The 15,745-nt window shown below is 37.3% G+C and overlaps 1 protein-coding gene across 1 annotated transcript in view; it reads right to left on the reverse strand.

Annotated features, from left to right (window-relative positions):
- Positions 1-1,817: 1,817 nt before the first annotated feature.
- nell2a (neural EGFL like 2a) overlaps positions 1,818-15,745 on the reverse strand; it is a 70,191-nt gene continuing 56,263 nt past the window's right edge. Inside the window, exons 16-20 of the mRNA XM_046860004.1 lie at positions 11,103-11,243; positions 10,655-10,848; positions 9,026-9,202; positions 4,436-4,660; positions 1,818-2,355 (exon numbers count right to left, since the gene is read on the reverse strand). Of these exons, the coding sequence (XP_046715960.1) occupies positions 2,314-2,355; positions 4,436-4,660; positions 9,026-9,202; positions 10,655-10,848; positions 11,103-11,243 (779 nt within the window). The 3' untranslated portion in view covers positions 1,818-2,313. The remainder of the gene's footprint in view (positions 2,356-4,435; positions 4,661-9,025; positions 9,203-10,654; positions 10,849-11,102; positions 11,244-15,745) is intronic.

The raw sequence follows: 15,745 nt of genomic DNA on the forward strand, positions 1-15,745 counted from the left end.
GGCTCTATGCAAGATCTCACCTCGTGGGGTCTTAATGATCCTAAGGAAGGTGAGAAATCAGCCCAGAACTACACGGGAGGAACTGGTCAATGACCTGAAAGGAGCTTGGACCACCGTTTCCAAGGTTACTGTTGGTAATACACTAAGACGTCATGGTTTGAAATCATGCATGGCACGGAAGATTCCCCTGCTTGAACCAGCACATGTCCAGGCACATCTTAAGTTTGCCAATGACCATTTGGATGATCCAGAGGAGTCATGGGAGAAAGTCATTTGGTCACATGAGACCAAAATAGAACTTTTGGGTCATAATTCCACTAAACGTGTTTGGAGGAAGAAGAATGATGAGTACCATCCCAAGAACACCATCCCTACTGTAAAGCATGGGGGTGGTAGCATCATGCTTTGGGGATGTTTTTCTGCACATGGGACAGGGCGACTGCACTGTATTAAGGAGAGGATGACCAGGGCCATGTATTGAGAGATTTTGGGGAACAACCTCCTTCCCTCATTTAGAGCATTGAAGATGGGTCGAGGCTGGTTCTTCCAACATAACAATGACCCGAAGCACACAGCCAGGATATCCAAGGAGTGGCTCTGTAAGAAGCATATCAAGGTTCTGGCGTGGCCTAGCCAGTCTCCAGACCTAAACCCAATAGAGAATCTTGGGAGGAGCTCAAACTCTGTGTTTCTTAGTGACAGGCCAGAAACCTGACTGATCTAGAGAAGATCTGTGTGGAGGAGTGGGCCAAAATCCCTCCTGCAGTGTGTGCAAACCTGGTGAAAAACTACAGGAAACGTTTGACCTCTGTAACTGCAAACAAAGGCTATTGTACCAAATATTAACATTGACTTTCTCAGGTGTTCAAATACTTATTTGCAGCTGTATGTCTCTCACAGTGGACATGCACCTACGATGACAATTTCAGACCCCTCCATGATTTCTAAGTGGGAGAACTTGCAAAATAGCAGGGTTTTCAAATACTTATTTTTAAATACTTATATATATATATATATATATATATATATATATATATATATATATATATATATATATATATATATATATGACCAGAGATGGATGTAACAAAGTACAAATACTTTGTTACTGTACTTAAGTAGATTTTTCTGTTATCAGTGCTTCACTATTTATTTTTCGGACAACTTTTACTTTCACTCATTATATTTTTTACACAAATATATGTACTTTCTACTACTTACTTTTTCTAACCAGGCTCGTTTCTTTAGTTTTAATCTATTTGGTGACATGATCAATATTTTTTGCCTATTGCAAGCTGTTTTCTGCCCATCAACCTGTTTCTTGTCATTGCACAGCTTTTCCAGTCTACCACTGGTGTATGATTTCCATATCATTTCCTGGTATTCACGCACCACAGATTTAGAGTTTATGGAGCCAACAATAAACAGGGCAGAAGGTAACAAGAATTCTGGTTTTAACGTGGATGAGACAGAGGGTCATTATCATCTTTTCTCTGCTTGTGTTCTATATGGTGGTTGTTCATACATTCATTAAATAACAAAATGTGAAATTCTTTTGTATTAATATATTAATATGATGTGAGATCCAGTTACCAGCGTGACACTAAAACAGGTAGTAATAATGGCTAATATTTACTTAAGTACATGTCAAAGCCCAAACTTTTTTACTTTAACTTGAGTGAGTAGTCAGTACTTTAACTTTTACCAGAGTCTTTTAAAACATGAGTATCTGTACTTCTACCTGAGTGTAGGATGTGTGTACTTTTGCATGTCTGTATATGAATGATTTTGAAGGTTAAAAGGTAATAAACTACATCTGTAAATGGATATGGAAATACTTTATTTCACCATTAGACAAGAGCAAGCAGGATAATTCTTTAAAATTGTGAAATAAATCCAAAGGGAACGAACATACAAAAAAAAAAAAGTGTTATGGAATCACAAAATATAGACAGCTTCCATAAAGTGATGAAAGAGAAATACAGTAACGTTTACATACTATCTAAGATCTGCTAATTCTTTTACTGGTTTCATAAACAGTTCTAAGTGAAAGGATATGATGTTTTTTTAACATCCAGTGTGGTCATGCCTGTGTATACAGAATTCTGTACAGTGCAGTGAGCTTTCACCTCAGTGTGAAAAAAAATGGGTTTCTTTCTGTAGCAGATATGAACAGCGACATTCTCTGTCATCAGTTTGGTATAATACATAGTTTGCATTTGGTATAAAGATGTTTTGGAACAGAGTGAAAACAGTGGGTTTCTTTTAAATGGAGAACAACTGTACAAACACCTTTAGCAAGATCGTCTGCAGCTAAAGGCACAAAGGATCCACTGAGCAACAGATGTGTCCATTCTGGAAAAAATAAAAGGAACACAGTAGAAAAAACATACAGTATCAGTATATACAGTGTATATATATATGTATATATATATATATATATATATATATATATATATATATATATATATATATATATATATATATAAATATACAGTATCTCACAAAAGTAAGTACACCTCTCATATTCAGCAACCATTTTATTAATATCTTCTCAAGGGACAACAGAAATTAAACTTGGTTATATTTTAGTCAATATGCAGCTACAGATTTACTGTCCTCTAAAACATACACCCATTATTATCTAAATAGCTGGTAACAAAAGTGAGTACACCCTAAGTGGTAACAGCTGTACGTCATGTAGCCATGCAAATCCATATGTCTTATTCATCATGTTCATGTTTTTGTCTGCTTGACAGGAACATGTAAATTTGTGTATCTTGTATTAGAGAAGTTAAAATTTGGTAAAATGATCTCATAATGACCACTGGATATTCAACATGGCACCTCATGGTAAATACTCTCTGAGGATTTGAGAATTAGAATTGTTTCTCTCCACAAAGATTCCCAGGCTATAAGAAGATCTGTAACAGCCGGAAACTGAATGACAGTACAGTGGCCAGGGTCATACTGAGGTGTTCCAAGACGGGTTCCACTCAAAACAGGCCTTGCAAAGATCGATCAAAGACGTTGCTGTGCGTCAGGTGCAGAAGCTGACTCAAAAAGGCAGAGTGCTGCCAGCATTGCTTTAGAGGTTGCAGAAGCGGAAGGTCCACTTATCAATGCTCAGACCATACGCCGTATACTGCAACAAGTCGGTTTGCATGGCCGTTGTCCCAGAAGGAAGTCTCTTCTGAAGCTGGCAAACAGTTTGCTGAAGACGACCTGTCCAAGAGCATTAATTGCTAGAACCATGTCCTGTGGTCTGATGAGACTAAGATAAACTTGTTTGGCTCAGATGGTGTACCGTATGTGTGGCGATGCCCTGGTGAGGAGTAGCAAGAAAATTGTGTCTTGCCTACAGTCAGGCATGGTGGTGGGAGCACAATGGTCTGGGGCTGAATGAGTGCATTCCAAAATGTACTTTAACATTCTGAAGCATAACGTGACCCTTTAGAAACTGGGCCTAACGGCATTTTCCATCATAATAACAACCCCAAACACACCGCCAAGAAGACAACTGTCTTGCTAAGGAAGCTGAGGGTGAAGGTAATGGAGTGGCAAAGTTTGTCTCCAGACCTGAACCCTATAGATCACCTGTGGGATCCTCAAGCAGAAGGTGGAGAGGTGCCAAGTGTCTAACATCCAGCAGCTCCGGGATCTTATTTTAGAGGAGTGGAAGAGGATCCCAGCAACAACCTGTGCAGCTCTGGTGAATTCTATGCCCATTAAGATTAAGGCAGTACTCGATAACAATGGTGCTCACACAAAATATTGACACTTTGGGCACATTATTTAAATGTTCACTTAGGGTGTACTCACTTTTGTTGGCAGCTATTTAGACAATAATGAATAATGGCTTTATACTGTATACTGCAAAATGTTAAATTGATTTTATATATATATATATATATATATATATATATATATATATATATATATATATATATATATATAAAATAAAATAAAGAGAGAAATATTTTTTGTGTGATTTATGTGCATCTTTGCAAATCTCTACTAACATTAAAGCTGTTGGTGTTAACTCCTTGTGCTGTTTTTTTATTTATTTTGCATTTTATTTTTATATTTAGCTGCTTGTCAAATTCATATGCTGCTTCAGCCCAATAAGTCAAATAGCATGCAAAATTTCTCCAATCAGCTCAACAAATGTTTGGAACAACTAACTCACTCTGTATTAAACTCTAACTGTATGCTCTTATGGTTACAGTGGTTATAAAGCAGCACACTCAACGGTTTGAAAACATCCTTCTAGCCAAAGAGACTTGACTATTTAGACGAGGTGTTAATTTGATTATACTGTAAGTGTCGCACTGTAATATCTAAGAAAGCTCAAAATGTCTCTTTGATAACAGTTCACCCAGATGCAATGCAGAGCAATGAATTTGTTTTATGTGTGTACGTGTGGTGTAGAGACCTTGCACTGGCAGAGTGTGCACTCTGTGCCGTGTTTGACCCAGGAGGAGCCGCTGAAACGCATGATGCCGTGTTCATCCTCGCAAGTTTTGGTGATGTCATTGCGGATGCTCTGAGCCAGGCATGGGTCTGTGACGCAGCGTGGGCAGCATTCGCCCTCGGGCACCATGGTGAAGTCGCAATGCGCCGGAGGGCACAACAACGGCCAGCAGTCCACCTCTCCCTGCTGTAACCCACACAATAGACTATTCAGCAAGTTCACTTATTCTTACATCATCATACTTCTCTTATTAAGCTCTTTTCTGTTTGGATAACACTTGTTACATCCAAGATCATATCAGTTTTGTTGTAAGGTCAGGTTTTGCATTTAAATACTATATACTATATTTACATTGGAGACAGATGATCCGCTGTGGCGACCCCTAATAGAACCAGCCGAAAGAAGAAGAAGAAGATACATGATTTACATTACAATTCTTTTTTTTCTAAATACATTTATTTTAGTTTACAAAAATTCTCCATTAGTTTTCCTTTACTCTAATGGTCCTGGTTTATTTCACAATAAATTGTGTAATACCCTTGCTGCAGTTTGTTTATCCCTTTAACAACAGAAAGAGAAGAAGAGAATTGTACACCTCTGTTAAAACTTGGAAAGAGTGGAAGTGCTCATTTCTGTGAAGCCCCTTGAGTACATTGGAACAAATAACTGAGCCCAAAGTAGACCGCAATAAACAATAGATACTGCCTCTGTAATTGAGAAATGACCCTGCTTGGCTTGCACTGAGAGACTGTTATCCACAAAGGAAACACTAGCCTTGCATATTAGTGTACATCCTGTGTGGTAATTATGGTGTGGATCCATTTTAGTATATTACATGTAAGCAGCTACAATCTTGATGACAGTAACTATATTACGGTGTAGAGTTTGGTGAGAAAGCATACATATCTCTGGAGCAAATGCTCCACTCTTCATTTCTCATAAATCGCATGAAAGCAGCACAACTGAAATTGCACGGCCTGCTTTATGCTCCTCTCAGTAAGTCCCTAAAAAAGTCCCATATATTTCACCTGACCTTATAGATTTGGGTAAGGTGTGGTATAGCACAGTCTGACTTATTTTAGATAGCTGTTTTTATTTTACCATGTTTAAAGTTAAACCTGGTTTGTGTGTGTGTGTGTGTGTGTGTGTGTGTGTGCGTGTGTGTGTGCATGCATGTGTTTAAATGCATGTATCATTGTCTTTCGATGTGGTAGCATTTAATTTCGCCTTCACTTGAACTAGGAGACCCAAAACTGTTCCAGGATGACATCCATGAATATATATATGAAAATATAGTTTACATGGGTTGTATAGGATTTTGAGTGGCCTGCTATAGAGCCCTGACCTCAACCCTATTATTACCTTTGGAATGAATTAAAATGCTGACTGCACCCCAGGCCTCCTCACCCTACATCAGATCCTGACTTTACTAAAACCCTTGTGGTTTAATGAGCACAAATCTCCATAAGCACAATTCAAAATCTAGTGCAGCATCCTACCAGAAAAGTGCAGGTGGTTATACCAGCAAATGGGGACTAAATATGGAATGGGATGTTCAAAGAGCACATACAACTCTAATGGTCACAAACCTTTTGCAGAATATGTGTGTCCGTCGATTAACACAATGTACACTTCAAAATGTTTTTCTTTAATAGTCAGGAAACATGTTTAATCACCTAATATTTGGTGTATTGTGACAGCCTCCTGCCCAGATCTTTCCTTCCTTCTGTTCTTTTTGTCCCTCTCCCCACACGCGCCACTCTCGTTTATCCACACTCCATCATCCGTTTCTCCTCCCTTCTTTGATCCCTGCATCCTTTCCTTTCTTCCCCTTCTTTCATGCTTGACTTATCTCGTTTCATTCATTGAAGTCGGTTGTTCTGCCATTGAGAAGGCAATTAAATATCCTGCTTTCTCGCTACTCCTTTTGGCCTCTTGTCAGAATGCAGCCCTGTATGCAGAAGACCCCACTAGGTATTATCAGAATCAGGTCTTTATTTTTTGCACATCTGTGTTCATATGCTAATCTGAAGCAAGAGGAGGGCTGAGAAAGTTGGCTAGGCTGTGTTTTACTGTGTTTGATCTGTCTAGAGCTTAATAACAGCAGACATACCTCCACCCAGACAAGACTGAAGGGCATTTGTGGAGAAAAGGTGCTACCCAAGAGGAAGCTGTAATAGATTTTTTTTCCCTTCCTGACGAGAAAAAAATCATCTCATGAATGGCATATAGCGGATTTGCATTTGATGAACATATGGATGGGGTGGAGGAACAGCTGAGGGAAAGAGGTAGAGAGGGAAATGTCTTGTCAGAAAAAAAAGTCTAGCGAAATGTGTTCCTCCTTTTTTCACTCTGCAGGAGGGCTCAGAGCCAAGGGAAAGGAAGAAAGCAGGAGAGTGGTAGAAAGTAAGACAGATGAAGAGAATTCTAATGAATGCATTAGCTGCTTCATAGAGATTATCTCCACAGGCGATTATAAGATACAATGCGTGTGATTACTTAATATAAGATCCATGGCAAAAATCCTCAGCTCTGATTTTTTCCAACGCAATCATTCCTGTGCAGTTACATCAGCTGTACCAAACTCATCAAACACAGGAGCGATCACGCTGCAACTCATCACCACTGGCAGGGTGCAAAGAAATGCAACATGCCAGGTTATGTATGTTTTTCTTTTAGAATACACTCAGAGTGGGCCATTTTAGGAGCAGGTCAAATAAAAGGTAGGAGATTATAGGCAAGCTTTCTCCAGACTAGAGGAAAGGATGAAAGTTAGCTCTTTAAGCCAGTCTCTTTGGTCCTGATCCTCATGTCTCACTTAGTAGCTGACTACATTATTACAGAACCAAGCTGAACACATCTCACCTGCCATTCAGCAAACATTTTATACGATGAATTCAATTTTTTGTTTTTTATATTTACTTGATAGGCAGAAGTGCAAAACAGTAGAGCCAACTATCTAAACTGTCTTTCTGTATCTCGTATATATGACAGAATATATTTTTATATTTTCTAAATATTGTATTTCTCAATACATGAAATCCCAGTACACCTGCAAATATATACACCGATCAGGCATAACCTAATGGTTACCAATCAGACACAACATTATGACCACCTGCCTAATATTGTAACAGTCATGACCCGTCGAGCATTAGCAGCATTAACTTCAGCAATTTGAGCTACAGAAGCTCGTCTGTTGGATAGGACCATGTAAATCATTGAGCCTTGGCTGCCCATCACCCTGTCACAAGTTCATCACTGTTTCTTTCTTGGACCACTATAGATAGATACTTATCACTGCAGACCAGGAAACCCCACAAGAACTGCATTTTTGGAGATGCTCCGACCCAGTCGTCCAGCCATCACTATTTGGCCCTTTTCAAACTCGCTTAAATCCTTACGCTCACCCATTTTTCCTGCTTCTAACACATTAACTTTGACAAAATGTTCACTTGCTGCCCAATATATTCCAACAACTAACAGGTGCCATGATGAAGAGACAATCAGTGTTATTCACTTCACTGGTCATATTGTTATAATGTCATAATGTTATGTCTGGTTGTGTATAAATTGCATTTCGTTGGCAAAATAAATGATTCCCACCAAATATCCTTGCATTTACCTAATAGCCCAATGTCTCTAATTTAATTAACATCTCTTCACTCTTAGACTACAAAGACAGTGTCTGACTGATGTCTTTCTACCACTGGAAATTGTACATAATACAGGTATTAATATCTACTGCATGGGTATCCAATAGAAATTTGCAACAATCCAGCTGCACAAGATTCCTGATTTATGATTTCTTATCATGACTGAATGGCATCAAGACTTTTAATCCGTAATTAATATTGATTAATTCAAGGCTGAATGGGCAGAATAATAACGATTCAATAATTATTAATTAATTAATGAGAAGAATTCTTTAAAAGTGATTATATTTTCCTTTTTGCACTAAAATTAAGGAACCTGGATGGACAAGAAACCTGTTCTGAAGGGACCAAAGACATATTTCTTTGCCCAATTGCCCTTAAACCTAACAACATTCTGTTGTCATTGTCACAGCTTTTTTCGAACAAGCCATGCTTTCACTTCAGTAATTAGATTTGAGAATTTGAGAGGGTAATTACATGTCTGGTAAAAAGTCTCTTTCCTTTTTCATTGCGCTGCCTTTAATGAGAAAGGAATTATAGCACGCACATGTGGCAAGCCACAACAGAGCAGCAGCTGTAGAAGCTGCAATGGCTCATTGTATGAAAAATAAATAGTTGCCCAACTACAGCCATTCTTTTTTTCCCCATACATTGATCGGCTCTGCTGCAGTAATTTTTGAATGCTCGGCTTGATCCATTGAAACACTATATCCTTGGGGCTGTGGTCTGCCCCTGGTCTAATACCTCTTATCAGACACTAATAAAGCTGCCACCTGTTATAAGGCCTGCATGTATTTCATATTGATCAATGCAAACAGGGAGGTGCGTGCGCGTGTGTGTGTGTGTGTGTGTGTGTGTGTGTGTGTGTGTGTGTGTGTGTGCGTGCGTGTCTCACCAGACACTGGCATTGCTGGCAGTTTTCTGTCCATGTGTCTCCACTGCTGTAGGTGACCAAGCCATTCTGGTGCAGACATTGAGAGCTGAGGCGTGGGTCACACTCAGGACAGCAGAAGAGATCCACAGTGGGATTCTCACAATCACACACCATACGCCTGCACATCACCTGCCCCATCTAAAGAACAAGCAGACAGTAATCATCTACACATATCCTCATTAAATATAGAACAAGCTGAGTTGCTCAACTCAGCTGAGCAGTAACCTCATGCTTACTGCCTAACGCTTTGGTTTATGAAAAATATCATCCTGACCAGTTTTAAGTATTCAATAACCTTGATCATGCAATGACCTGTGGCTCTCAGACATGAGAAACTTTCCATGTCGCAAATACAATTATATGTTTGAGCTTCTGTTCAGTCAACCACAGAAGACCTAATTTTGACTGGCACTTTCCCCATTTTCAAATCAATTAAAACGAGTCATCTAATTAAAAATGATTTTCTCGCTCTGTCCTTCACCGTGAAGTTACTAATAGGAAGGATGATTATTTAATATCTAGAAACTCATCTTCTTTGGTGCCACCATCAGACACAAGAAAAACATTTCAATTAAGTAGGTAATTACTGAGCGTGACCAGAGAAGCGAATGGAGGTCAGATGGTTTAATGAAGATACTATTCTTAAAAGCCTTCAAGGTGTGGGTCAAATTAGCAGCAATTAAATGCCATCATTACCTAGTGATTAAGATAGAAGGAACAGGGTGTTTTTGACAGAATTTGCAGTGTTTCTGTCTTGAGATTGTATTTTATTGATATATATATAATTGCACAAATCTTTTAATGCATGATTAATGCAGCACACATTTCTGTTTGACCATTTTTTTATATAACTGAATAAATAAAAGAGCAACTAAATGAAAACCTTCAAAACTACACAGATTTATTCACAACATCCTTTCTTTAATCAAATATATGAAAGAAACATTAACTGCATCAAAAAATCATTTTTAATCACTAAACATTTGTTATACTGAACATAGCAAAACTTTTGTTTGGTGTCCTGATGATTTATGTAATTAAAAAAAAAGATTATTACTACACATTTAAAAATATAATGTTTCCAAAAGATCACTTACTAATTCACTGATGCAACAGTACCTTATTGTTTGTAAATTATTAAATAAAACAAAGAAATGTATTCAGAAGACATTTTACAAATGTACTGTATTTAATTATGCAATTGGTGAACATTTCTGTAAGGAGACATTTGCTAAAACCCTCAGGAAGGAGTATCCAATGTTAGCATTTTAAATATCCTGAGATAATGTTGAAATTCTTTACACCATAGGAAGTTTTTTTTTGCAGTATTTCAGTAGCATGACAAGTTTTTTTGTCTTATTAATTGCAAAAGAGAAAAATTTGAAGGTCTTGAGAGATAGCAATTGTTTATATGTGCTGTTACACAACATCAAATGGAACTTTAAATGAACAGAACAATGTGGTCTGGAATCTGAAATAGGTCCATCATACCACATCGCAGAATTACTTTCCTACTACAGTTTGTCTTGAATTATAACAGTCTAACAAGTAATGTTCAGGTGTGTATTCTATTCGTAGTTCCCTACTCACTTGGCATGAGCAAACAGAGCACCTGTCGTTGTCCAGGACCCAGATCTGCCCGTTGTGTTTCACTTTGCTGTCATAGATGCAGTCTCCAGTGCAGTTGTGTCCATGGGGACACCTGCAGTCATATCCCCCATCCAGATTAAAACAGACAGTGTCATTGGCACAGGTATTTCTTCCCACCTTACACTCATCTATATCTAAAAAAAAAAGAGAGACAGACAAACAGATAGCAGGGAGATTGGTTTATTATGGGCATGAGATTGAGAGAGAAAGATAGGCTTGGCTCGACAGAGAAGGTTTGCAGTGACTGTTTTACTTCTCAGTAACTTTTATGGCAGCTTTTATGTAATCTAAAATTCCAAACACTCAATCATATGGCAGTTGTTATTATAAGCTTAAAACTTGAAGTGAAGTGCCAAATGTAAAATGTGTGCTTAAAACATCAGACTACCTTCACATGACTCCCCATTAGCAGTAAACAGGCCGTTGTCATGGTATCCATCACGGCACTCACAGTGGTACCATCCGGGTAAGTTCACACAGGTAGCACGGCTGTCACACTGCACAAACCCTTCAGTGCACTCATCAATATCTGCAGAAAGAGCAGTCAGATTGTTAACAATATTACTGAGTAGGAATTGCTGGTTCAAGCTTTTTGGTCGTGTTCATTTGTGCAGTTCTGTACAGCTTTTAATAAAAGTTAGTATAAAACTTCTAAAATAAGAATAAATAAACTTAAAAAAAAAACGGGAACTTATTATTAGGATCTTAGAAAAAAAGGTAGAAAGAAAAGAAAGGATCCTCTATCTTATCATCAGAGGGTCAATCTGGATGCAGGTTTTTATGTAATAGGAGACACCCAATAGTCTAAATAGTCACCTAATCTAAAAACAATGAGCAGGAAAAAAAGATTGTAGCTACACAAGCTGGAATACAATTTATGGAATTGTTGTTACAGAAAAGGTAGTCCAAGACAAACATCGTTCTTTAAATAAAATTTTCATATTCAACATACATATTTATATTCAGCCATATTACACACATCAAAAAGATGTATTACCTGGATTATATTCTAATTGCTAGCAGCAGGCATTTGGCTTTTAAAATCTATATATTTTGGATTGCATACAAACCAAATATATACTAAATGTTAAATGTATTTTTTCTTCACACCCCCACTCAGGCTATAGATTAATTTCACTCAGTAACATGTCAGAAGAAAACACAAATCACCCCTTTGGTATAAAGGCTAATGGACAGAATCTTCTCTATGCATGAATGGGTGGCATGTGCTGCTGGTGTTCATTACATAAAATTTTCATCGTTTTCTCCCCAGTGGCTGCCTTTTAAAGCACCATTTACTTTCACCCTTCAGAAGGTTATTGACTCTGTTCTCTGCTTAGCAGTGCAATGGCATTATGCAAGCTCTCTCTCTCCAGCTTGATAACTGCATACAGGATGACTGTGATCACTGATAGACAATCTGTATTACACAGCAAGTGGCCTTATGAAGGCATACTTGGCTTAATTTCCTATTTCATACCACAGTATGGCCGAATTTATGATTTGACTGGTCAGAAGGAGTACCCAGGTTCTGCACTTTTGAAACATATACAGTATATATATATATATATATATATATATATATATATATATATATATAGAGAGAGAGAGAGAGAGAGAGAGAGAGAGAGAGAGAGATAGATAGATAGATAGATAGATAGATAGATAGATAGATAGATAGATAGATAGATAGATATAGATATACATTTCATAGGAGAGTAAAGGAAAAATCTGGTGAGAAAACAGCTGTTTTATGCTAATATAATGTAAAGATTGAACTAGTTTTTGAACATTTTCCACAACTTTGCATGCAATAGATAAAATAATAATGATTTTTTTCTTTTTATTATTAAAATTCGAACTTTTGTTTATTGCTGTGCTAAAAGAGGAACAAAAACACTCCGGCAATTGCTCGGGCACGTACATCCCCACTGTATTGATTTCATTTTTCTTTTCTGTAACACTGCACCCTGTCATGTTTTATTTGTTCTATAATCCTGCAAACGTAGAATAAAAACCCCAAAGCATCTGCAATCAGTAGAAATGTAAACGAGTGCAATTTGGCATACATTGTGCATCAGATGAATATCGAAGCTTTTACATTAACATTTACAAATGCGTCCGCTCAGAAAAACAAACCTCATCTACAAAGGGCATAACTGCAGTCCATCTCTCATAAAAGACAGTCTGGATTTAATAGTACACCCAAAACAAATGGGTTTTAATACATAGAGGAAAGGACATTATATTTGAAATAATATTTCATTAGACAGCAATGGGCTGGGGGGATGGGCTAGTTATTAAAGAGGAGGGATGAAAACAGAGGCACTGGGAGGTTTTAGGATGATTAAATGCTCCCACCAGGGCTGTAATGTGCTCATTATGATTGCCACAGATGCATCAGGCTCTGTCATCATGAAATTACTCTGTTGAATTTCTGGGCTTCTTGCTCTGAGACCCACTTGCTCCTGCTGGAGAAGCTGCCACTCTGTTTGTCCTGCTGTTTCAGTGCTGCAATAATGATTACTCTACAGAGACATGCAGCATTTTTTTTTTTTTTTGCCGAATTCTTACGACCAAAACTGAAGCGTGATTGTTTGTAATAATCATGATTAAATGTGAGAGCAAAAGCTTGGAGCAGGGTGAAAATGAATAGTTTATTTTTGATAACAAGCATGAGGAGGAATAATGTAAGCTGTTAGCTGCAAAATTGCCCAAACTGCAATGCATTTTCTCTTTTCCTTTGCAATTTTGAGCTGTTAAAAGTTGCTACATTGTACTCAAAAGAAGGCAATAGACTCTTTGATATACAAATAGGAAAGGGTTTTTACAGTACAAAAATTTCAGCATGCAATATTTTCAACATTTTGGAAACTAACCGTATGGAATTTTATCATATATATATATATATATATATATATATATATCGTTTTTATTTTTTTATAGATTATTCCCAAACTGTTTGTCATTGCTTTCTGTCTGATATCACCGTGCCCATTATAGAGCTTTTCTTTCCGTGTACTAGTATATAATGTACCATTGCTGACCCTCTATATTGACATTGGTACTAATTATGTAGTTTCTGCCTGTTTCTTCAAATGTTGGCTGTTTTTTTGCTTGCAGGAGTCCAGGAGAAGTGCAACAGCTATTATGCTATGAAGTCAGCTATATAAATCACTTCATGCTATTACTTTTCTAGCCATGTCTTTGTCTTATTTTTGTTTGTAATGTGCATTTAAAAGACCTGGCATCATTCTTTTTAACCACAAAGTAGTTGAATGTAACTTATACTTCACAGATTTGAATCTGTATTAGTACGGTTGGAGTTGTGAGAATGATATTTCTATAAAATCACCACATTGTGTGCAATGTAACATGGAAACCTTTATTAAATCATAGCAATCGGGTCAATGACTTTTGGGACCATATTAGATTCTCTTTCTGCTCTTTCTGTAGATAATGTATGCAGACATGTTTTGCAATAGCATTTTACATTGCTCTATAACATTCACCTTTTTCAAAAATTTATATTCAAAAACAACCTCTCTATCGAGGCAATAATGCAGAAAACCATTTCTATAAAATATTTATTGTGTGTCTATGACTTTCACACAGCAGGTGTGACAAAATTTTTTACATTGAATCCAGCGTTTTCAATTCTGATTTGCATCACTTTTATAATGCTTTAAAGAAATTCAATACATATCGAATGTGGCAGTGCTACCTCTCTCTGATCAGGCATATAGGAATTCATGCAACTTTAACATCAATACAATCTGACATTTATCAGAATTTCCTACTACCATGAATAAATGAAGCAAAGTATTACAGATTTTAGTTGGATCTTTGAAACATTGGGGGATTTTGATGTACAAGCAAAATTCGAAGTCATAAATCTTCTTGTATTATCTTGTTTTTGGTTTAGCTGACATCAAATATTAGATATTAGTTAACAAAAAAATGCTGTTTTGGTATTTTTGTGATTTTAACTTTTTTTGTCTATTATACAGGATATATTTTTTTGTCAAAAATGGGTGAATGGCTACAGTCATCTATAGAAAACAGTCATACTCTAAATGCAGGCTGTAAGTACTGTAAGTGTCTATACAAATCTTAATTTCACATTTCTTCAGTTGTTCCTCCATATCAAGCTAGGGCTATGTAAGACAACATATTAAATGCCACATTTTTGTAAGAAAGCTTGCCAGACACATGCTTTGCTACAGAAGTACCCTAAACAAAGCACCTCCCTAGAGAAAAGTATGTACTTGCTCTTTTCTTTACTTTTATTGTGAAAGTGTACTGCCTACCTTGTCATTGAGAGGGAATTCATGTATTTAAAAGTGTAATGCACTTTACAAACACACTGGGCAATGGCCCCGTATTCAATAACTCATCCAGTATCTATCTAATATATTCGATTACAGCGTTCGAACTTCATTTAAACGCTGTTTTCCCATGCACACTGTGCACAGCAAACAGTTCAGGCCCTGTAAATAAGTTAACAAAATCACACAAACAGCGTTTGCTAAAGGCACGCAGCAGACGCCACCACTCAGACAGAAATCTTTCAATTAAAATCTGTATTTCAAAATACACTCCAGCTGCCCAGCTTTGGTTAAAAAAAATCTGTCATAATCTTTGCACTGGGTGAATTTGCACTTGGCAGGAGTTTTGAAATTAAAAAGCTGTTTGACTGCAATGCCCTCTAGCCAGGAAAGAAAAGACCAAGACACCTGAATCCATGCCAGCTCGTTCTGCGTGAAGGGAATCTGAAGGCAGACAGAAGGCATGCAGACTATTTATACCACCCGAAGGGTTTTGACAGCATTTTTAGCAGAGGATGGATGTAACACTGGAGCTAGCAAAGCTTTTACATTAATACATGTCATTTTCAGAGACAATTTTCAAGTCTAACCTCTGCACAAAAAGAAAAGAAAAGAAAAAAGAGAGAGGAAGATAAGAGATGAGATAGAAGAGAAGTCTGTATTGACTGTGAGAAGCGGCACAACTATAATGTTGAAGTTTAAT

The sequence above is a fragment of the Silurus meridionalis genome, chromosome 10 (assembly GCF_014805685.1).
Source record: "Silurus meridionalis isolate SWU-2019-XX chromosome 10, ASM1480568v1, whole genome shotgun sequence".
Taxonomy (NCBI): Eukaryota; Metazoa; Chordata; class Actinopteri; order Siluriformes; family Siluridae; genus Silurus; species Silurus meridionalis.